Below are 24,068 nucleotides of genomic sequence, written 5' to 3'. Positions count from 1 at the left end.
CGCAAAAGAACACGCATCCCAATCGCCCGCCAATACAGACGCGCAGAAGAGATCCCTGCCCGCTCTTTGCTGATAGGAGCACAGACTCCGAAACAGCAAATAATAATCGACTTGATGTAATTTGATGGAAAAGCACAATGGCTGAACTTCAGAAGCAGAATAACCTATCTATTTTAAACAGCATACATTCTAAATCCTGATTATGTCGTTAGAAATATTTTTATTGAATACTGGGGAAAAGTTAGAAAAAGATGATAATTTTAATTTATTTATATAACACTATATAAAAATCCCCTAACTTTGTAGACACGGCCGCAAGTGACCCAAAGAACAATCATAGCATATCTCATCTTGGGCCCAAACTGTGAAAATGGTGGCAAATAAAAGAAATATCAAAATGTGAAAAGTGTTTCATAAGCCATGTGTCTGTAGTACTTGCCTCTAGTTACCAAACAACACACGGGTGTATTTCTCCTGTCTCCCTGACACGACCACCAATTGCTTCCCTTTGAAAGAATTAAAACGCAGCAGAAAACTGTTATTTTCTTTTCCCAAACAGAGACAGCCAGCTCTTGCCACTACCACCACTATACAGAAACCTGACTCTTATCTCAATAATGGTCCTTTTTTGGAAACGTCAAAGTATTTTCCTGACTCTGAAGCCTAAACTGAAACTAACATAACTGCTTTTATTTGTCCCATTAGACTTCTTTCCTTCCTTTCCCATTGTCTAAATTTAGACTGTAGGTTCTTGAGGGCAGGGATTTGCCTCGGGCGATATTAGCTCATGCACTGTGTCGGCGCTCCAAATAAATAAACAAAGATGGTCCTGATGCTGGCCTTATCATATTTCGGATGTGCAGTCAAGACGTCGGAAAAGTTGACTGTAAACAGCAGTTAGTACTAACATGTTTCTCCCTTCCTCCCTTCTTAATTGTGCCAAACGTCTTTTTACACAGTCGAAAGCTAAAGGAAAGTAACCTTTGCACCGCTTTAGAACTGCCCGTTGCAGAACTGCATTCCACAGAATTGTCCATTACAGAACTGTCTAGTACAGAACTGCATTACAGAATCGCATTACAGAATCACATTACGGAATTGCATCACAGAATTGTCCACTGCAGAATTGCGCCATCCCTCCAGATGAAGGGAATCGCAGGCTCTCAGGATTTTCACTGGCTGCTAGATGTCACCCCTGCCAGTGCGGTGTGGTGATTCGAGTGTCAGACTAGTTGTTGTGAGCATAAAATGGAGAATGATATAAATCACTTTGGGTTCCCATGGGGGAGAAAGGCAGGGTATAAAAGACGTAAACAAACAAATTAAACCCTGCCCTGAGAAAGTCTTTTACCTTACCACCGTTCTTCGAAAGATGAGGTGTTCAAAGGCTCTCCCCCACATGTTATCCTCATGCAGACTACTGCCTTCAAAGTCACCCCCACTGAAATCAGTGGGATTTACCTCTGAGTAAATATGCACAAGTTTTTATGTTACGAGGCAATCACAATCCCTATATTTGGTGGCTGACAGAACTGTGGGGGAAGGAATGATTTTTCATGTTTCAAAAGAAGCCAAGTTTCAACATTTGCACTGCATACCTTTTTACGACAGTGCTAACACCCTAGCAATCCCCATGTGAGGTCAGGCAAAACAACAGCTGACGTGCTCCCCCGAAGCCTCGATTTGCTAGCCCTGTTCCAGTCTGAGGACGAGGATCTGTCAGTCGCTTTCGTGGCATGACATCCGGGCATTCTTTAAAAAGGTTTGGTATTTGTGACATATCCCCCCGTGTGATTAGTCATCTCTGTAGGTTTGAATTAATACGATTTTTACTGTGTCACTCTGCCCTTGATTTAATTGTCTTTTTATATTAGTCTCGTTAACAGAATGTCAGGCCACAGTAACGCTAATCTTCTCCAACAGAGACAGGTTGGGTCGTTCCGTAAAATCTGGGTTAGGAAAACACAGCTGTCTGATTGCAATCTCTTGCAGCGCCCTTAACAAGATTTTCCTGGAGGGCTTAAAATCATCTCATTCCCACCCCCCACTTCCCCACAACAGTTCCCACTCCACATCTTCATTTATGAACTGTGTTTTCTTCCCTTCGAATTTTTCAAAATAGCCCGCCGAAGCCCTGGTCTCCTCTCTTTGCGCTATATAAAAATGACAATTGTCGAAGGTGCGCACGGCTCAGAAAATTCACACGATTCCCTAATAGTGAGAATACTTGAACACAGAAGTCCTCCGGCACCAGCGCTGTTTGAACGGATGGCAGCGGCACAAGGTTTCGCCCAAAATAATTTAGTAGTCCTATTTTTAAAACAAAAATAATTCTTGATGTGGTTTCCCCCTAATTTTTAATTATTACTGCATGTTTTTGTTTCTCCTTCCCTTGAAAATGAAAAAGTAGAATGAGCAAGAGAGAGAGAGAGATGAGAAGCACATTAAGCAATCTTAGAAGCACACACTGACTCAACTGGAAAGGGGGGAGAGACTGTGACCAAAGCCCGCCCTGTAATAGTATAATGACCTTTAATGAGTGTCTTGGGAAACAATACAGTCCTAGCATAAAAGACAAAGGGCAAAACCAATCAAGGCTCGGCTGACACTAATTCAAAATGATTTTCAGAACAACTGAAGAATGTAAGAGAGGTAATCGGATCCACCAATCTGACCTCACTTTGATTCCGGGGCCTTACTGCTGCCATTTCTAATTGTCGAGCACTCTACATTTCACATCTGCTCATATTTAATGAAAAGCTGACTTTCACCACTATTCTTTGAGCTAACCAGCTCTTGTCAAAATGGGCATTGTCTGACCTCTCTTCACTGGAAGGGGGATGATGATTGCTATTGAAGCCTTGCCAATGGGATTTCAAGGGTGTGGGCGTGTGGCGATGCGGATATTACAATCGGGGACATAGCCGGCTAATCAGCTAGCACCGGTTTACAAGGGGCATGCATTGACGTCGATTTGTTTGTTTGTTTGTTTCTCGTTATTAACCATCAAAGGTGAGTTGGTCTCTCAAAGGAAAGAATGAAAATCTGCGTTTGGCACGCGAGCGTGAAGACGGATGGGGAAAAGAAAAGGAAGAAGGGAACGCTAAATACCCCTTGAGCTGTCAATATTCATTTTGTGCCTGAATGCAGCATGCGGCTAATGTGTTTTTCAAAAGCTGTGCTTTTTTGGGGACGACGACGACAATGATATCACAAGCAAGATGGTTTGTGGCCGAACGGTAACGCAAAACTAAACGCTTCTTCCACAGCCAACAACTAGAAAGCCACACAACCCTTCCAATGCTACAGTTTCTCTTTGCGTACCATAAACACAACCATGGGTGGAAAACATACTCATTTGTGGGCAGCATATTCGCTGAACTCTGGTTTTTATGATCCTCCTGATTACATACTAGTCACATTTCAGTATAAATTGTTATGTGCAGGGCATAACAGCAGAGACGGTGACATGTATTTTGGGGACTCCCACCATTGCAAGACCAAACACAACTGTCTAGAGTCGAGCAATATTCAAGATCTGAGCAAGGCTGTCAAAGATAGGACATTTCAGAGGATTCATAGGGTCGCCATGAGTCAGAAGCGACTTGGTGGCACTTAACACACAAACATTTTGGCCAGATAATCTAACTGTAAAAAAGCCCAGCTCTGTGGAGATTCAGATCTTCCGTGTATCTCACTGAGAGATGTGGACAATTCTAGCACATGACGCATGCACCCTGGCATGGATCTTCTGCCCCCAATGTTGATAGCGTTGACTTGCATTTGGTTTGCTGTTCATAGTCTCCCAAATCTTTCCAACAGCCTGACTGCATATTACACTACATATCACATGAAAAGTAGACACACCTAAGTTGAACTGTTTAGAAATGGCACAGTCCTCCTGGAGAGAGGAAGAGAAAGCCAGAAGGGAGCACATCTAAACAGACAGACAGACATTGCTGGCCACTTCCCATCAATCCGCTTGTCAATCTTCTCTCTTCCTTACCAGCTAAGCTTTCTTAGGAATTGGGAAGGCAAAGAGCCAGCTGCCTCGGAGGCTGCGATAGAAAGGTAGGATATGGTTTAATTAAATCAATACAATTAATACAATTAGCCACTAAGGAGAGAGAAGCATCAATGAGCAACAGAAGAAAGGTGACCAGAGGCTCTGCCTGCAACTCCCTCCAGCTTCCTCTGCTCACTTATGGGCAGCCTTTGGAATTCTCCCGAGTCAGAGCCTGGCTGCATTCCACATGATGGGGGTCAAATGTAGGCGGGCTCTCAGATCTAGCTCAGATTTATGCACAGCCCTCGCACGCGCCTATGTTAGGCATGGAAATGAGCTCTTTGCCCACACTAAAAGGTCAGTAATGGTGCGTTAAGAGTGGCAGTCTCTAATCTGAAAAACCAGGTTTGATTCCCCACTTCTCCACACGAGCGGTAGACTCTATTATGGTGAATTGGGTTTGTTTCCCCACTCCCCCACTCCACATTACCCTGCCTGTGTTCCAAAGCACCTCATATAATAGGCATGTTCATAAGAACATAAGAAAGGTCCATCAAGTCCAACAGTCTGTTCACACAGTGGCCAACCAGGTGACTCTAGGAAGCCCACAAGCAAGATGACTGCAGCAGCATTATCCTGCCTGTGCTCCACAGCACCTCATATAATAGGCATGCTCCTCTGATCCTGGAGAGAGTAGGTATGCATTATGACTAGAATCCATTTTAGACTAGTAGCCATGGGTAGCCCTCTCCTCCATGAACGTGTCCACTCCCCTCTTAAAGCCTTCCAAAGTTGGCAGCCATCACCACATCCTGGGGCAGGGAGTTCCACAATTTAACTATGTATTAAATGAAGTTTTACTAGTTGTGTTACCTGTAAAACAATGTTAAGTTGGCTGTCCTAGCACCTTACCCTATTGTGCGCATGGACAACCATGTAACTACTTTTGTGGCTCGCCCCTTATTCACCAACAGACCAATGGAGATAAGAGTCCAAAGAGTGTGCTTGCATTTTTCAAGGAAGCCCTGGAAAAAACATCTACCACATGCACTAGCCACAGACCGGTTATCCATAAGGCATGGGCAAAATGCTTGGCTGAAATAAACGATGGATACACTGCAGACCTCCAAAGTATCAGACATGACCCAACCTGTGGAAAATCTTCCTGAGTTATCTATAGCATTTTCTCCAACCTGTTGGCCGGGCATAGAAACATAGAGCCAGAAGGGACCACAAGGGCCATCTAGTCCACCCTCCTGCACAACACAGGAAATTCACAACTACCTCCCTCCACTCCCCTCTGCTTTATGCCCAGAGGAATACACCTAGGAATACAGTTTTCCTATCACAACCATAAATTAAGCATTAACTGCAATGTGTCGTCAACAACCATTTATAGCGCACGTAAGAATCAGAAACAAAACATTATCAAACTGCCAAACCCAAAGGTTCACAAGCATGCACATGTGTACAGGGTGGGGGAGTGGGGGTGGGGTGGGGTCAGTAACCAATAAACAAAGTACATTCCAGAAGACATAAACACGTAACTGTATCAGTGAAAGCGTTCATAAGGGAAAATGCGGCAGTGCAATTTATTTCATTAAAAAAAAAGAACCAACAGAACCACAACGTACGACACGGGACAGGGATGGTACCACAAACACTACAGACATGGAACAGAGAGTGCGCTGGGCCGAGTTCAAACTTACAGGCACGTAAAGTGGTGGAGCAATCATTAACAGAGACAGAAGAAAGTGGGAAGGCGCTCTCAAGGGTCTCCATGGGATTATGCACGGGCCCTGACATGCAATGGCCGTCACGCTCAGAGTGTCCACAACCAAAGCAACATGCCAGTTTGAGTCTCTTGCAGATGGACATCTGGGCTACAACCATGGTTCAGATGGGAGGAGAGGAAGAGGAGCAGGTTAATGGAAAGGTCAGAGATCACAAAGCAGCTGGAAGGTCATTGCAGGGGTTGAGCACACAGGCCTTAGTTTATGACAGTCTTGACTGGGGGGGTGGAGGATAATTCTGATTATTAAAAACAGCTCAAACTTAGGAGGAAAGATAAATTTTGCTTTACATTGCATCTGGGGGGGAAAGCATTATTTTTCAACTTTTTTGGTGAGCAAGGGGGAAAAATACAAGAACCGAGTAAAGGCAGGAAACTGTAAAGACTCACCAGCACAAATACAATTTAAGGTGTGTGTGGGGGGGGGATGTGGCGGAGGGGGGGGAACCGTGCCAGTCAAAGAAATCATTTTGAGCAGTTTGCTTTGTTTGCAAATTTTGGCCTCGTAAAAGAAATGTTTTCAGTGTTAAACAATGTCTGAGATCATAATGGCAGCTAATGAGTTTACCATCTAGACCTTTGAGGAATTTTTTAAAAAAAACGCTTTGATTTTTGATACCAAATTCTGTCCATGTGAGAGATGCTGCTACTAACAGCCAATATAGTGAATGTTACAGGCAGTTCACACAGAAACGAACAAAATATGAGTCCATGGGAACATGGCCGACCGATCCCCACAAGCCAATTGTCATCTTGTTTTTGTGGTGGATTTCAGTATTGCAACCACTGCGAGAAAGCAATCTGAAAAGCCATCAAGTGTCAGGAAGCCATTGATTTCTCCCGTTTCGGTAGGGTTGACAAAACTCGATGTTCACTGACAGTTCTTCCACTTGCGACATTTTACATTGAAGCATTGCCAGGATGCCTTCTTTCAGAAAGGCTGATGGGTGCGATTCTTCTAAAATGATTTCATTCATGCACAAATGTGAAACGAAAGGATCTCTTTATGATTGTTTCCCATGTTGCAATGGACCATATTTATTGGTAATAGCTTAGCATAAACTAATTTAATTTTAGTGACATTGAAACAGATTGCTGGCAGCCAAAAAACACAAACCTTAAGAGCAGATGTAGCCAAAACGTTAAAAAAAAATTGGCTCGTAGCCTTACATAGAAACAGTCATTATTCCATGTTAATTTAAAACATTTCCCATGGGCGTTGCCATTTTTTTGAACAAGAAAGGAGGAAGTAAATCTACCCAAATGAGTCAAGCCCTGTTCTAAGGCGTCTATAACTTGCCATACACAGTATATTTGTCAAGCAAAGGGTAACGTCATGGTTGTGGGAAAAGAGGCATTGAGGGAGATGGATGAGCGATCCCTTCAGCAGGGACTCCGTCCCTCTCAAACACTGCTTGCATTTCTTGTGGCCTGGACTCTTAGCATTCTCTTAGCATTATCTTGCAGCTGTTCAGATATGTCAACATGCAACGTCAGGCTTGATCAGCAGGCCATACATCATTCCCGGAAGCTTGGATTTTAGAATAAAGCCGGGATCCCACTACAGTTTTTGACAGGCAGCCATTGAGGCTACGAAGAGTTATTCAGGATGCAGCAATCTGTTTTCAGGTTTCTTCTCTCTCTCTCTCTCTCTCTCTCTCTCTCTCTCTCTCTCTCTCTCTCTCTCTCTCTCTCTTCTCTCCAGCTCATCCAAGAGTTGTGGAGAAGTGAGATCAAAAATGTTATAATTCAACAAGATTATGTTTGTCTCGGTGGTTCTATTGCATTTTTTTTAAGTCCATTCTCTGGTTGTTGTTCCTCGGTTCAGAAAAGAAAATTAAGATTTTTTGGTCTGAAATGCACTCTCGATTGGTGAGAGAAACAGGAAAGTTCATCCATGCGTGAGATACACCTGCTCTGAAGAACTCTCTAGTAATCAAATGCTGTAGTGAAACCCAAGGAAACACCCGCTGTATAATGTTTTGATATCTGATAGTAACAGTCCCTGTTTTTTTTTATTCCCACCCAAGTTGTATTTGGTCAAAAGTCAATAACAGAATAAAACACAAAGGAGAAATACGGGAGAGGAAGACGTTTAAGAACCAGTTTCGTCCACAACAATTTCTTTGTCACATCTACCCAGTAATGGAACTGGCCTAGATTAAGACCCTATGAATTTCAGGGACTGTTTCTTCATTATTAATATTAGGGATTCTGAGACCATGCATCATTTTTTTCAACATTTATTTTGTCAACATGCAGGGAAGCGACTTGAATCTGATAACAAGCGTATCGAAAGGGGTTGCGAGGAAAGGTTTTAACCAATCGTTATGTAAGCAATCGCACAATCCGCGAAACACAGTCGGTAAGGCAACGTGCTCATCACTCCTCATTCCTGTTACCCAGTCATTTGGCATTCATACCAATAGAACGGCAAAAATAAATATTTTGAAATGCATCTGCACATAAAACAAGATGGAGTATTAGGAATAAATGGTTGCTGAGCCGATTATGGAGGTGATGGAATGATTTAAAACCGCACAGCCAAACACATACTGCTTCCCATTAAACCACCATAAACGTTAATTAAATATGGCAATCAGCAAAAAGACAGGAGACTCTTCCGTACAGCTTCATTAATCAATTCTGGGCATCGTGGTTCTCCCAACACCTCTGAAATCACTTTGAAAGCTAACCCTTCTCAGGGATGCCCTCGGAAGAAGTCACCCAGGCAATATTCCTAATTTGAGAAGTGAAACAAAGAGCAATAAAGACCTTCTTCTTCTCTGCTGATTACCCTTTTTTTTGTTTGTTACCGTTGTCTCTCCCAGTCTACCACTCCCCTGCAGGAATAGCGTCAACGGTAACAAAAGGTAGATCTATGAGGACATCTAGTGGATCTCCACCAGACGGCAGCTGGCTAAAGAGAGCCCTGGACTCCAAGCCAGTCAGCTGAGGGGTGAGTAAAGAGAGAGAGAGAGAGAGAGAGAGAAAGATGGACTCCCTTCAAGAATTGAAATGGATACAACATCATTTCAATTCAGCTTCTCTTTTGATCCACAGCAAGAGGAAAATGACAACAAAGGGAAACTTCACAAATAAATTAACGGTCACAAAGGGAAACTGCGGTGTTACAGGAACAGATAGACTGATTTAATTTTGCCTGATGGCGACGTTGGTTAACATTCATGGGCCTAAAGAACTGCAAAAGGTTCCCCACAGTGCCAATTCAGGTTTGGGTTTGTTCGTTTCGGGTTTTTTTTTTTGGTAAAAAAAAATACAGCAGTGTGTCTTAAAACTAGTTGTGACAATTGGTGTTTTTTTTCCCCTTTTTACACACCAGGCAGAGTTATTTCTCGCTTATTCCACCGTTTGCCTGAAGGCAACCAACCACAGACTTTGCGGTCTTTTATTTTTTTGGGATTTCTCCCCCTTCCCGAAAGTTCTGATTTTAAGAAATGTCAGTGAAAGGGATTTGTGTTAGCAGCTTCCTCTAATCTGTTGGTGACCAGGATTCTGCCAGCAAAATTCCTTACGTGTAGGAGGAGGCAGGACAGAAGGAAGCGCCTCTTCCAACCTTTTACCGCATGGCGGTTTTCCTTAACGTTTCCTAATACTGAAGTTTAACAAACGGTTAGATGTTTATGTTTCTGACTTTTCCTTCATTACATCACAGGACAGAAGAATGCTTCCTAACAGGCAAATATCTTTGTTTTAAAAACAAACAAACAAACAAAAAACCCCAGAGATTTAAACACCACAGAAACTGCTCTGTTGCTACTCGGAGTGTAGAAATGTGCTATGTGATGATGGCCAGTGCTTATTTAACATCCTGGGTCTCTGCAGCCCTGTTATTTATACAACCAAAGGTGAATCCCAAACCAAATCTGTTTTCGAGAGTGCTTTGGCTGGTTTGGAGACTTGCGTGAGACATTCTTCCAGTGGAGGACTGAGCCCCTCTCCCAGCCATTCACCAGCCATTACTCAGGGTGTGGTGAAGGGAAGGAGAACATGGCCGCTTCTCCACCACACAACTGGATAAGCGCCAGGTAATCTGTTAGAACCAGGCCTTTGCCTGCCCCATAAAATTTAAAAATCTAAGTTACCAAAAGAGCAAATCACACGTTGAAATACATTTGCTCCTGAATTACTAATCGGCTTATGCAAACCTGCTCTCAATTATTTTGTGGAGTTGTGACTCCTACTATAATTCAACTTGAGCGTTGCACAGACTTTAGAATTTGGGGACATCTAGTTTCCCCAGGCTACGCCATTTTTCCCCCTAGAGGGCATTGCTGTGTTTCCTTCTATGCTGCCTCCTGGTGGTTGACTGCTTATCCCGACAGATATCTCTCTATGGAGAAAGATGCAAAATATAACGCCCACAGCCCAGTAAAGATTTAGGATGATTTAGGGATTCCAGGCGGTTTCTAGATTCGAGCCCAGCAGCACCTTAGAGACCAACGAATTTTTCAGGTATGAGCTTTCAAGAGTCAGAGCTCCCTTTGTCAGATACAAGTAGGTATCAGATATAAGCACTTTTATCTGATGAAGGGAGCTTTGACTCACAAAAGCTCATACCCCAAAAATCTTGTTGGTCTCTAAAGCGCTACTGGACTCGAATCTAGTTGTTCTACTGCCGGCCAACACAGCTGCCCTCTGAAGCAGGCCATCTCTGCCTTTTTAAGAGTTTCCTAGTTGGAGCTTCCGCCATTTCACTCTTTCAGAAGTCCTATCTACTCCTGCTCTCTTGCTGTGCGCCAGAAGGAGAATTCGGTGTATGGATACATGGCCAAGCTGTGTACAAATCCTCTGCGAGGAACCCCTTAACCGTTTGAAGTCAATGGCAAAACTGGTTTGGATCCAGCCATGCGCAAGTGGAAATATAAATGAAGTTAGAGCATTTCCGCTTGCACAAGAGCGTGTGCAACTTCTAGCGCTTTCCTCCCTGGCTCTAGAACAAGCAGAAAAGTTTGTGTTGGATCCAATTATCTCTCCTTAATGGTTCTAGATTGTACCACTGGTGGCCCATCCATTCACTGTGCGCCAACCTCTAAAGGAAAACTGGACCCAAAAGGCAGTTTTACATCAAGAGCCCTCGTTGCTTCGTCTGATAATCACAGGGAGAGCATGGATGCCAAAAACACGAAGACTGACTCTTCGATCTTTTATGGAGTTTGCTGGGTCTAAAAGATGGTAAATCTACATGAACTCTAAGTACAAGACAATAAGGAACCATCCATTTCATGACAATTTTCAGGGTAGCCTTCCTAATTGTAGGCTCATATCCCAACCCCCTGTATTTCAAATGCTGATAAATTTAAGTCCATGGGATGAAAAAAAAATTGCAACAGAACTTTAGTGAGTTGTTTGCAAATCCAGATGTGTTTCAGGATGGAAGATGACACCTTAGAATGGGGAATCGGGTAGGCCTGGCCACTCTCTCTTCTCCTCTCACAAGATGCTAAGGCAAGGTCAGTCTTGCATACCTCAATGTCTGAAACAAAGTCTACAGGCCAAAGGAGACACGGCTGGAAGATCCATATGGATTGAAGCACATGGTCACCATCTCCAAAGTGGAAAAGAGGTGCTGTGATTTTTAAAAATACACAAATGGAGCATGTAGCGGGGGGAAGAACATCCTACCCCATAGCTCACCTGACATTGCCACATGTGGTTGCTTTCAGAAGTTTCCTTCTAGCCCATCTCACTTCTGGAACTGGAGCAATGTTGGAAGAAAGATGCTTCAGAGGGCACTTTCACACATGCTGGATAAATGCACTTTCAATCTTGTTACAATGCTCTTTAACGCCGGCGTTAGTGGCCCCAGCATGGTAGGGAGGCCCGGACGCTGGTCTCTGGATGCCGCCACAGTAGCGCCGCCCTGGAACACCAGCGGAGCCTTCTGCCGGCATCCCACCAGCGTAAAGGCCTACGCCAGCATTCTGGGGGGTGTCCCAGCATCCCGGGAGGCATTCCCAGGGCGTTCCGGGGGGGAGGAGCTGACATTAGGCAGCCTCCTGTCCCCTTTCAGTCCCGGACGCTGGCGTCAAGAATGGCATTGCTGCGCCTGCTTTTTTTCAGGAAAAGCCTCACTATTCTCTATGGGGCTTTTCGCCCCATTTTACACAAAAAAAGCCGGTTAAAGGCGTTTTTCGTGCTTTCGGCATGTGGGGAACTTCTCTTAGGAGGTGCTGCGGGGGTGCCTCCTCCCCGCTGTCCCCGCATGCCGAAAGCTCAGGAATGGGCTGTCAGTCTCTCAAGGCTTGGTTGACATTGAGACAACCCAAGACTATGGGGAGTGTCCAACTGTAAGTGTCCTGAGCACAAAACCAGTACCCCGATGGGTGGGTGTGGCCAGATCTCTGGGGGAAATTCCCACAATTAGTCCCCTCCAATACAGTTTGTCATTTAAAATTCTCCCAGCCACATGGGAACCACTTGGAGATAAGCAGCTCTCCCATGGCTAGGAGAACATAGAAAGGTCTCCTTAGCATGTTCAATGACATGTGTACGCACGCGTGTGTAGAGAAACTGGCTTGTGCAAACACAACACAAAACCACGGTTTATTTTAATGACTGTTTATGAAAGCAAGATTCAGCTGGGGATGGTGGCGCTGGGCAGCAAGCCAGGATGGAGCCAGGTTTTCTTGATTCACACAAGAAAGGAAACCATAGTTGAGACTAACTGTGGTTAATAAGCAACACAAAATGATGGTTTCAGATCCCAGTTTGATGGAAACTAATAACCCTACTGGCTTTACCTCTTTTTTAACAGGCATGGGTCTTCACCAAGATTCTAACATGTGAAACCATAGTTAAGACTAACTGTGATTTAGTTAAGACTGTGGTTAATAAGTATTGGAATATGCAAGTCTTGGCATCCACTCATGAGAGAGTTAACTGCTTCTGTGTTGGTATGAAGCCAATAGGGCATCGAACAAAGCAGCTGATTCTAAAAGAGGGAGTTTAACTGACGTTGTGCTATATCTAGGTTTAGTTGTTGTTGTGGTAGTTGATTTAGCTTTTCTATAGGGTAGGACTTATATCTAGTATGTTAGTTAAGGAATAAATCTTTAAGTTTAAGCTAACATTAGCGTATGTTATTCTTTACTCTGCTAAATGTAATGTATAATATCCAACAATAAGCCACACAAAACCATGGTTTCAGATCCCCGTTTGATGGACACTAACCGACCGTACTGGTTTTATCATGAAAACTAGATTGGAGAAGTTGCTGAGAATACTCTGTTAGCAACCCCGCTGTCCTACCATCCCTGAAAATACAGTTAATAGTCCTTAGAAAGAGGGATTATTAAACTTTCTTGTGGTATACATACGCCCCAAATATAATATTTCAGATATGTACAGGTATGAATTCTGCTTAATGCAGATGGGCAGTGAATGGGGGACGGTAATTTCTCCCCCCACCTAATAATGCATAAGGAATTAGAGAAGGGTGATGTTTTTATAGATGGTTTCCGATTAGGAAAACGAAAACGCAATTTAGAGGGTGGGGCAGGGTGGAGGAAAAAAACAGGAGAAGACAAGCTGAGAGACTGCTGTATTTTCTTCAACGTCGCCCCTAACCCAGATGGGTGAAAAGAATGAGAAAGGTGTGGGAATGACGCCACTGCTACATGCAACACTAAAGAAAAGAACCAGAATACTGAACAAAACGAAGAATACTCTCTAGTGGAAGGAAGACAGGTTGGAGCGCACTCAGGGCTACAGGGAACCCGTTTTTACTCACAATAGATCACTACCAGTGTGCAGTTAAAATATAGTAGGGGCCGTGCCGTGTTCCAAGGCAGCAAGAGGAAAAATAAATCAAAACATTGTCAATTATCCAAGGTTAGCGCAATTTCCATTAAGTATATCAGTGTACACATGATCTGGCCCGGGGGCAGAAGGGGGCGCTCAACCCCCCACCCTTTTTGGCAGCAGGCATCATGGCTGAAAAAAAATTGTTAAATGTTTAATAACAGAATTGGTTAATACAACAGTGCAAGAAGACCGTCCGCTATTGGAATTTCCATCCCAGGGTGACCGTGGCTGATGGAAAGATTGGGATGGCGTCACCCAATTACACAGATTTTAGTCGATTAACTATATTTTTGTCTGTTTTAAACGTGCATGCATTTACATATGAATAAAACAATACTTCTGATGCAGAACATACTTTTTGTTTTCAGATGATGCACACGTTTGGCAGTGAACAGTCTTAGAATAAGCCTTCCCTCCTGTGCGAGAGAGATAGGGGTACGGATACCGCTTCTGCTGCCCAACCAACTACGGCAACCCTTTTTCAATGGATCTTTCAGAGGTGAAGCAAAGCAATTAATCGACTAAACACTGCAGTTCTGGCAAAGACCTATGCACGTAACTGCAATCTCTACACATATAATAATTCTGGCTCTTTCCTGGAAATCTGCAATGAAATTAAAAAGGAGAACGAATCCGAAAGAACAATATACCATTAGGGTCCCATAATCATCTGGTGTGTGGAATTTTCACACCAGAATTTCTTTTTGGACAACATGACATGAAAATCTGCGGAGTATACAAACGATGGGGGAGAGGAGGAACGGAAGGGGGGGATCTGTGAAAGGAAAGCATGGTTACTCTAATTATCTCTGGCTCTGTGAAGCCACGGAGCTCTGCGCTGAATTATTAATATTAGGCCTAACAGGTTTGGACAAATAGCTATGTGGGTCAGGCTCACTTTTAGACCCTGACAATACTGAAGCTAATGTTCAGACAGCATCTGAAGGGACGGGAAACCTCAGATGCATTATTAAAGAACATGGCTTTCAACTGTCCCAGGAAGCTGCATGTAATTAATGCCACCATAATTAAGATTTCCTTGTAAGGAAGACATTCCTTCCCGTTTCATTCACCTGGACCCACAGGTTTATTCTCCTGCCTTTGTTGCATCCTACGCACATTCCCACCCCCAACCCCCAGGACTGGTTCCTCATTTTTATTATGGCGCTCATTAATTAGCCAAACAAAGGGAGTGAGGAGAGCAGAAAAGGATTCCTCTCAGGGCTGCCAGAAATAAAACTGGCAAACACTAAGTGGGAGATGCAGCCCAAGTCCACGTGCAGAGTCCAAATCCCTTTTTCAGTCCTAAATTTCCTAGTTGCATTGGTTCTCGTAGGTTATCCGGGCTGTGTAACCGTGGTCTTGGTATTTTCTTTCCTGACGTTTCGCCAGCAGCTGTGGCCGGCATCTTCAGAGGAGTAACACTGAAGGACAGTGTCTCTCAGTGTCAAGGGTGTAGGAAGAGTAATATATAGTCAGAAAGGGGTTGGGTTTGAGCTGAATCATTGTCCTGCAAAAAGTATCAAAGGTAATGTGCTAACCATTGTCCTGTAAGTATCAAGATAATGTGCTAATGAGGGTGTGGTATGTTAATATGGAACCATTGTATCCTGAAGTGATCTTTTAATGTGTGAAATCCACATTAAAAGCTACGAGAACCAATGAACTCTGACCGTGAAAGCCTTCGACAATATATTCCTAGTTGCAATTCCAGGGCAGAGTTGTTCAGTTCTGTTCTATGCAGCGAAGTTGGATGGAAAGAGAGGGAACAGAGAAAAGTGGGGGGCGTAATTTTAATTGCCATTACTTACGAACCTGACATGACACAATCCACACAATACCATTCTTATTCTTACTGTTTTTTGGCAACCCTGTAAGCAGGGGTGTTGAACTCAATTGTTACTAGGGCTGGATATGACGTAGATGTCACTTTAGGACAGCGGCTGTGGCTCAGTGGTAGGGCATCTGCTTGGCATGCAGAAGGTCCCAGGTTCAATCCCCGGCATCTTCAGTTAAAGGGACCAGGCAAGTGGGTGATGTGAAAGACCTCTGCCTGAGACCCTGGCGAGCCGCTGCTGGTCTGAGTAGATGATACTGACTTTGATGGGCCTTGATGGTCTGATTCAGTATAAGGCAGCTTCATGTGTTTTGGTCAGGATGTGCCGTGCCTCACCAGCCCAGATCGAGAGTGGTGTGTGGCTGCTTCACTGGCTCATGGGTTGGGTAAGAGCTCTCAAGGGGCCAGATCTGATCCTCAAGCCTTAAGTTTGACACCCCTGCTGTGGGGTTTTCAAGGCAAGAGGTTATCAGAGGTGTTTTGACATTGCGTGCCTCTGTGTAGCAACCCTGGACTTCCTTGGAAGGTACTAACCAGGGATGACTCTGATTAGCTTCTGATCTGAGATCTGACAAGATTGGGATAGCCTGGGTTATCCACGTTAGGGATTATTTTCTCAGCACCAAACGGATGACCCATAACTGCGCAAGACCATGGTTGTGTGCCATTAAAGTTGGCCCTAATAAAAAGTATTATGTGGATTGTGTTCTGTTTTTTTTGGATTTCTCTTTCGGACCAGCATGGCCGACAACTTCTTCCTACCTAACATATGGGCCTTTTATGCATGGCTGTTTCCCTCGCCGTCACCCCACTGACAACTTTGGGTCTTTGTGTCGATTATGCATGCGGTTTCCGACCGGCAGAGGTCACCTCGCTCTCCCACTGCGTCCCCCCGCGTTTTGCCCTCACATTTGAAAACTTGGGCAAAACGCTGGGAAACGCCGGGGGAGAGCGAGGCGACCTCTGGCGGTCGGAAATGGCACGCATAATCAACACAAAGACCCGAAGTTGTCAGAAGGGTGACCGCGAGGGAAACCACCATGCATAAAAAGCCATGGTCTACCTTGAAAGATCCTGATCAACCCAATGTTAGAAGCTATCCTTTGAAAAGCCTGTGGGGGGGGTTCATTATTACAAGCAATCTCACTCTTGCATCTGTTGGAATCAATGGGATTTGGTCATGCATAATTAGACACAGGTGGCCGACCAATAGGGGCCCGGTTGTCACAAGTGGTGAGACGCCAGCTGCACACTGTGCTCACGGCTGGAACCACGCAATCCACGGCTAAGTTGCCTTTTCCTATCTGTAGCTACCACGTTTCTGCTGCAAAGAGGCATCTGGAAGGGGAATTCTGATGGTGAGACCGCCAGGATGCCGAGAAAGGTGCCTCTTAACCTTTCCCCCGGTACACCGTTCTTCACCTGTATGTGACTCTTCACCAGCCACTGGGATTTCCCACCTAGGCTTCCGGGGCAAACGTGCAACCTGGAAGTGGGGCACGGGTGTGCCACACACCCTTCCAGCCTGCGTGCCACGGTATGCTCAGACAAGAAAGGGAGACGAAGGGAAGACTCCAAGATTTGACTGGCTGGTCAAAGCCTTCCTTCCCTGGGATCCTCTCGGCTCAGCTGGGTGATCTGATGCTTAGCTCAACGCTTGTGACACCTGCCTCCTTTGTCGTCTGTCATTTTATTTCGGCACCTGTCCAGTGTTTTGTCATTTTTGGGAGTGACGGATGCTTGCGCTCACTAGACGATTCCTTCGAGACAGAGGGCTGGCAGCTCAGGCTTTCCTGTGTCTCTAAATTCACCTTCAGCTGAACGGCCTTCCGAAAGATTCCTTCAACTTTCTTTCACTGCCTCTCTGTGCCGCCCCAAAACTTTCCTTCTCCCTCTGTTCTTCACATTACTGCTGCCCTATTCCTTAAAAAGCTTGCTTCTTGTGATGCTTCTGAGGGGACGGTGACATAAACGCATCATCTATAGCAGGGCCCCACAACCGTTTGGGATTCTAACTGACGCAGCGTGGTGGGCGCAGCCACAAAAGGGCTGCCACAAAAGGGCTGCTGCAGGAGGCTTCAGACACACAGTGATCCTTGTGCGGTGGTGGCTGCTGCCGCCGAAGCAATGTGATGTTTTCTTTTTTAATCTGCACAGCCAATCAAAAGCCTTGCTGGGCAAAAGCCCTACCTGGCCCCATCCACTTTCTAAAAACACCTGGTGGGCATCAGGAGAGGCATGCTCCATGGTGCACCATGTTGGGGGGCCCTGATCTATGGCGTTAATCTAAGCAGAAGGTTATACGATCAGCAGCATTACGTAGTAAAGGATTTCTTGGACTTTTCCAGCTTCAGCCTGCAATTCTCTCCCCTCCACAAAACAACTCCCCACAAATGGAAAAGTAGCACATCAGAGAGAGCTAGTTTTCAATGTGCGTGGACATTTTAGTTTTGTTGCAGGGGGCATTTGAACGTGCAACCTATCACCTATCCTTTACCTGCAAGCAGAAGGACAGCCCAGGAAAAAATACCAGTCCAGGAAAATGGTTTATAATTAAATTATTCTGACTGTATAAATGGCATTTATACTCACAGCGCATTCCTGAGCTCTAAGGGCAAAAGCCCTTAGGAGGCCAGGAAGGCGCTGCAATGGTGTCCGGGCAACTTACACTGGCATTAGCGGCCTGAACGCTGGCAGGAAGGGCATGGCCGCTGGCCGCTGCTGCTGCAGCGCCGCCCTGGGATGCCAACGGGGCCTTCTGCCAATGTCCGAACGCCGTCAAAGCCTGTGCCGGCATCCTGGGAGGTGTTCCCGAGGCGTTCCGGCGCCAGGCGGGGGAGAGGACCAGCCACTAGGCAACCTCCTAAGCCCTTTTGGGCCAGGAATACCCCTTGTTTATTTTTGCAAGATTCACCACCTTTTTAGGTGGCGTATTTCCCATGCAACCCTATGAAGGGTTGCACGGATTTTTTACACACAGCTGCACTGCCTCCATAGACCGGCGCAGGCATTCCTCTCAGGAATGCACTGTAACTCTGTCAGAGGCGATGATAGAACCACAAATTCAACAGAACAACACGAAGCCAACTTAAATGAAAACTGCTGCTATCAGCCCTGATTATTTCATCATGTGTGTTTGTGGGGGGGGGGGGGGTGAGGGTACATTGATGAGAACATGTAATCATGGAAGGAGTACAGCGATTCTTATCTTACTGCAAGATTATCCTGATAAAAAGAGTACAGGAGTTCACCCAGAGGGTGCTTTCCCATAACTTCCACGTATCGTGAGATGATGCTTTTTCCAGACATCTCACAGCAATCTAAATAGAACTGGGTGGCCGAGAGCAATCTGAGATTGTTTTCAGCAAGCCTCAACTACAAGGGATGGCAGATTCTCATGGGTTTCCAGCCACTGGGACAAGGTTCTGCAACTTTTTTGCGCACCTCTGGAATTCTGACACAACCACAACATGGCTGCTTCAACATGGCTGCTTCAACATGGCTGCCACAGGAGGCGGAGCTAGCCACAAAATGGTTCCTGTGGTTTACCTTCAATCAAACAGTGAAGATCCTTGTGCTGTGGTGGCAGCTGCCAGAGCATTAATAATAATAATAAAAAAAAACCCTGAACAGGGGTAAAAGCCCTACCTGGCCTCACCACTTTCTAAAAACATTTGGCAGGCACCAGAAAAGGTGTTGGTGGCACCAGGACCACACATGAACATGATGATGTGCCTGCCAAAGGTTTGGCCAACATCATTGACTTTTAACACACTGCTGGCGGAAGGGCTTCCAGAGGGTTTTCAGCACTTCAGGGAAAGTCAGCATGAAACCACTCTGCACATGACTACCTCAGCTCATGGCGCCAGCAAGAGCTGCGGCCGCCACACCAAAGATCTGAATCAAGGGAGCAACTGTGGCATGGACAGTACAGGGCACGTGAGCACTGGCATGAAAGGAGACTATATGAAGGGACCTGTCACATGGAAGAAGCAGGGAGCTTCCCTGAGCTTTGTCTTAGTGGAAGAGCCCATAAAAAACAAAAACAAAGAGAAAAATATACATATAATTTGCATATATGTTTGACCAAAAAAACTCTCCTTCATTCCAGAGAGTTGGCAGGGCTAATTTGTTGCAGCGAAAATGACGAGCAACCTTGGGGGAACTAACATATTGTTAGTCCTTAGGTTACCACTAAAGTTTCTTATTTAAACAATTTATAAAAATAGAAACTCGTAGAAAATTAGGCTCGGGAGCAAATTACTGGATTTGAGGAGCAGCAGGGCTCAGGCAAAGCTTTTGCGTCACCTTGATATGCCTGTGTTTCATTGCTAGCACCTTTAAGAGACTGAAGACTGATTCTTGCTGTGGGAACTTGTGTAACCCCCATGTTGTCTTCGGCAAGCCATTGAATGGATTTTCACACAGTGTAATTTGGGAGGGAGGGAGGGAGGGCCTGCTTCAACATTGCTAAATTGTTTGTCTATGAAGGGTACGGGGAGGATGAAACACCAAACACGTTAAACATAGTTGTTTTTATCACGTACACGTTATACGATAGAGTTAGACTTAAGTCCAACGGCTCCTCAGAGATCAGTAATATCTCCGGGATGTGAACTTTCGAGAGTCGATGCTCCCTTCATCGTCTGACAAAGGGAGCTTTGACTCTCGAAAGTTCGTACCCCGAAAACCGTGTTGGTCTCCAAGACGCTACTGGACTCGAATCTCGCTCTTCTCCTGCAGACAAACATGGCTACCCTCTAAAATGTAATGTGATAATTATCGGAACTTTGTAAACTCACCCCCCTTCCCAAAATGACAACACAAAATGCAAAAGTTAATTTTAAAAATATCCATTTGTCAGAATTACCAGCAACGCTTATCGACCAGGTTGACATGTACAGATCTCCTAGCCTCTCTCTACAATTGTGCTGAACCCTTTAGGCTGAACAGCTCTTTTAGAGCAAGAGGACGGGGAGGGGGCAGCGACATTACTTACGTCGTTTGCAGCCGCACTTTTTTATCCTTTTGGGATCTGTGATGTCATCATGACAGGCCTTGCAATAAAAATATGCCCTGGAGAGGGAGAGAGAATGGAAAAACTGACACATTTCTTAATCCATACAAATGAAATTAGTCCCACATTTCTTCTTTGCTACAAGTGCCAAATTAATGAAACATGCCAGCACTAATTTCCTTTAATCTTTTGAAAGGTTTAGACATTTAAAGAAGGAAATGTTTGCTACGAGACAATTAATTTCAAACACAAGGCTGGGTGATTTAAGTTCGTGCTTCTTTTAATAAATTTAACTCGAAAATAATTGGGGGAGCGGTTAATAAATATGACACGGTGGATCGGATCACACGGCTTTCATCTTGGGAAGTAGCATCCAAAGTGACTTTATTATCCAAACACAAAAGAGATGAAAACCCTGGGCTTGGCAGGGGAATCTCTGGCTCAAAGCCCCCTTGATTTTTGAGAAAGGGACAGATGAAAATTTAGAAGTCCATTTGTTCCACTTAGTTTCACTTAGTTTAATGTTCTGGAGGAATTTAGACATCATGAAATAAATGCAGGGCAGTTGTAATTATTCGTGCGACTGCAGGACCGGGGTGACTCTGGCGCTTTGCAGATATCGCTTTTGTTTCATAGTATCTCCTGTACAAACAGAACCACTTTTGTTAGTGTCTCTGTGTGTGGGGGGGTGCACTATCCTTCTTCCGCACCCCCCTTCAACTAGCTCTCTGCTGTTCCCAGCATTCTGAGGGCAATGACCAGGGTCAGACCTTGTCAGGCTGTTGTGGGGAGAGGTTTTTCCATTCATTTGCAAAATAATATTTAACTATGCCCACAGAAGACAGAAAGAAGCCCCGAGCTTGTCTGCAGGGCTATTTCCTTCATGACAGCCACACAATCATGACGTGCACTATGGGAGAGAACAAGCTGGAATTTCAATCTGGAGGTACAGGAGAGGATTTTGAAGTTCCATCTTACACAAATTTGTTCTCCTGGATTCTGTACAGTCTCAGGGGCTTGAAAAGCATATTTCTCCACCACCCGCCGATTCCCGCCTCCCTTATAATGATTCTTGGCTGTCCTCAACACTCTGTATCTCTGTCTGGATACTCAGTCTTTGGAGGTTTTTCTTTTTTAAAACCTTTTCTTTTCAATCATTTTTTAGTCCCCTTGATGGTGTAGAGATTATCACCAGTTCACCCACTTTTACATATGGTAATAAGTGTGAATGGGAGGGGTAATGAGATTTATTTATTTATTTAAAACATTTATTAGGCACCTTTCTTCCTTAAGGAGCTCGAGGCGGATTACAATGCAACTAAAATACATAGAATAGAGTACATGAAAATACATCAAGCCAAAATTTAAAATCACAGTTCAGAACTTCTTTAATCAAATGCAGTCCTTTATAAAAGGGTCTTCAGCTGACTCCTAAAGATCTAAAGTGAGGGGGCCAGGTGCAACCCCCTGGAGAGGTTGCTCTATAATCGTGGGGCTGCCACTGAAAAGGCCCTTTTTGTGTACCCACCAAACAAGCTTCGTAGATTGATGGGACAGCCGGGGGGCCTCTCCCTGTGATCTCAACTCCTGGGCAAGACAACGGCCCTTCAGACACTCCAGTACCAAGGCTTTAAAGACCAACACTTTGAATTGGGCTCGTGAGCGAATCGGAAGCCACTGTAATTGTTGCAGCGTTGGGGTCACACGTGCTAGTTGCACCTTCTGGACACTCTTCAAGGGTAGCCCCAACTAGGGTGCATTGTAATAGTCTGCTCTCGGTGTAACTAAGGCATGGATCCCTCTGGCTAGATCCAGATGTCAGAGCCGGGGAAAATGTTTGGGCCATTTCTCCTTCTCCTACCCAACTCCCCCCTATAGCACTACCTGCTGGTCTAGGCCCGAACCCAAGACAGAGTTGCAGGGAGGGTGGGGGGGCTTTTAACTTCCTCTCCCTCCTCACTATGTTGCAAGACTGGAATTAGGAAAGGGTCAAGAGCACTTCAAAAGCTCTAGGATACTATCAGCTGTTTGGAAGTTGATCTGCCGATTTCTTCTTCCCTTCTCCGGTTTTCCTTTTTTCCCCTTTTGTTGACTCTCCGTGGCCCATGCCACTGCTAGTTCATACAGAGCGAGGCCACGTTTGGTCTTCGCTGGGCATCTTGGTTTTTCATTGCTTTACAAATGAATGTTACTCTTTGCACTTGAGACCTGCCCTGAGTAGAAAGTAACCAACCCCTGCCTTATTTGTGTGTGGGAGGGGGGGCTGTTTTACTTCCTTACAGATCAGCATGGGACCATCACATTTGCTATTAGATGCTGATGGCATTTTAGCATCCTGGACCAATCTAAATCACCTTCATTGATGTGAATTTGTGTAATTCCTCGGGTGGTGAGATGCTGCAAAAGCAGATTTTGGGATGACCAAGGCTTTGTAAGAAATGCTTCCTTGGAGCAGGAGGCGATGGGATGAAAGGCTGCATCCAGTCAGGACAGAAAACAAACTGAGTGATTCCCGTGTGAATTGAGGCTTTCTTCTTGTTCCCACTAATCCAGGATATCTAAGACTAGTTCCATATATGGCAATGCAAGTCCAAAACCTAATACATGAAAAAAGGTAAAGGTCCCCTGTGCAAGCACTGGGTCATTCCTGACCCATGGGGTGATGTCACATCCCGAAGTTTACTAGGCAGTGCCTTCCTCAGTCATCTTCCCTTTACCCCCAGCAAGCTGGGTACTCATTTTACCGACCTCAGAAGGATGGAAGGCTGAGTCAACCTTGAGCCAGCTACCTGAAACCAACTTCCGTTGGGATCGAACTCAGGTCGTGATCAGAGCTTTTGACTGCAGTACTGCAGCTTACCACTCTGCGCCACATGAGGCAAGACCAAAATCTGGACAAACTAATACATGAAGCAAATCCAAAATCTGGTCAACCTAACGTGAAGCAAGACCAAAATCTGGTCAACCTTATATGTGAGGCAAATCTAAAATCTGGTCAACATAATATATGAGGCAAGATCAAAATCTGGTCAATCTAATACGTGAGGCAAGACCAAAATCTGGTCAACCTTATATGTGAGGCAAATCCAAAATCTGGTCAACATAATACATGAGGCAAGATCAAAATCTGGTCAACCTAATATGTGAGGCAAGATCAAACTCTGGCCAACCTAATATATGAGACAAGTTCCAAATCTGGTCAACCTAATATATAGTAAAGCAAGTCCAACATCTGGCCAACCTCGTACATGAGGCTCTGTTCAGATATTTGGCTGCACATATCCAGCAGCATGGCTGTGAGAGAAGCATGGGGACTCTGTGTACAAATGTAAGAATTAATCAGCTGAGATGGATGATTCTCTGTTTCCTCCCAAAGTGTCGATCATGCCTAAGCATATTGGGAGAATGTCCCATTCTGTTGACTGTACTAACTTACTGTGTGTAATCCACCTTGAGTCCTAGTGAAAAAGGTGGACTATCAACAAACAAACCAACAAAGTGCCCTTTCTGTAGACCTCTTAGGGGTATCTGGATCACCACGGTTGGAAACAGGGGGCTGAACATCATGTACTGTCCACTGGAGGCTCTC

At 44.9% G+C, this 24,068-nt stretch overlaps 1 protein-coding gene across 5 annotated transcripts in view; it reads right to left on the bottom strand.

Moving 5' to 3' along the window:
- The window catches only part of KCNMA1 (potassium calcium-activated channel subfamily M alpha 1), a 372,162-nt gene that overhangs the window by 106,775 nt on the left and 241,319 nt on the right, over window positions 1-24,068 (bottom strand). For all 5 annotated transcript variants that reach the window (XM_056848906.1, XM_056848907.1, XM_056848910.1 and 2 more), the window contains one exon: window positions 20,462-20,538. In XM_056848906.1, coding sequence (XP_056704884.1) covers window positions 20,462-20,538 — 77 coding nt within the window. The remainder of the gene's footprint in view (window positions 1-20,461; window positions 20,539-24,068) is intronic.

The sequence above is a fragment of the Euleptes europaea genome, chromosome 4, assembly GCF_029931775.1.
Source record: "Euleptes europaea isolate rEulEur1 chromosome 4, rEulEur1.hap1, whole genome shotgun sequence".
In the NCBI taxonomy this organism is placed as follows: Eukaryota; Metazoa; Chordata; class Lepidosauria; order Squamata; family Sphaerodactylidae; genus Euleptes; species Euleptes europaea.
The sequence above is the reverse complement of the archived record's forward strand: the minus strand, read 5'-3'. Positions and strand labels throughout refer to the sequence as shown.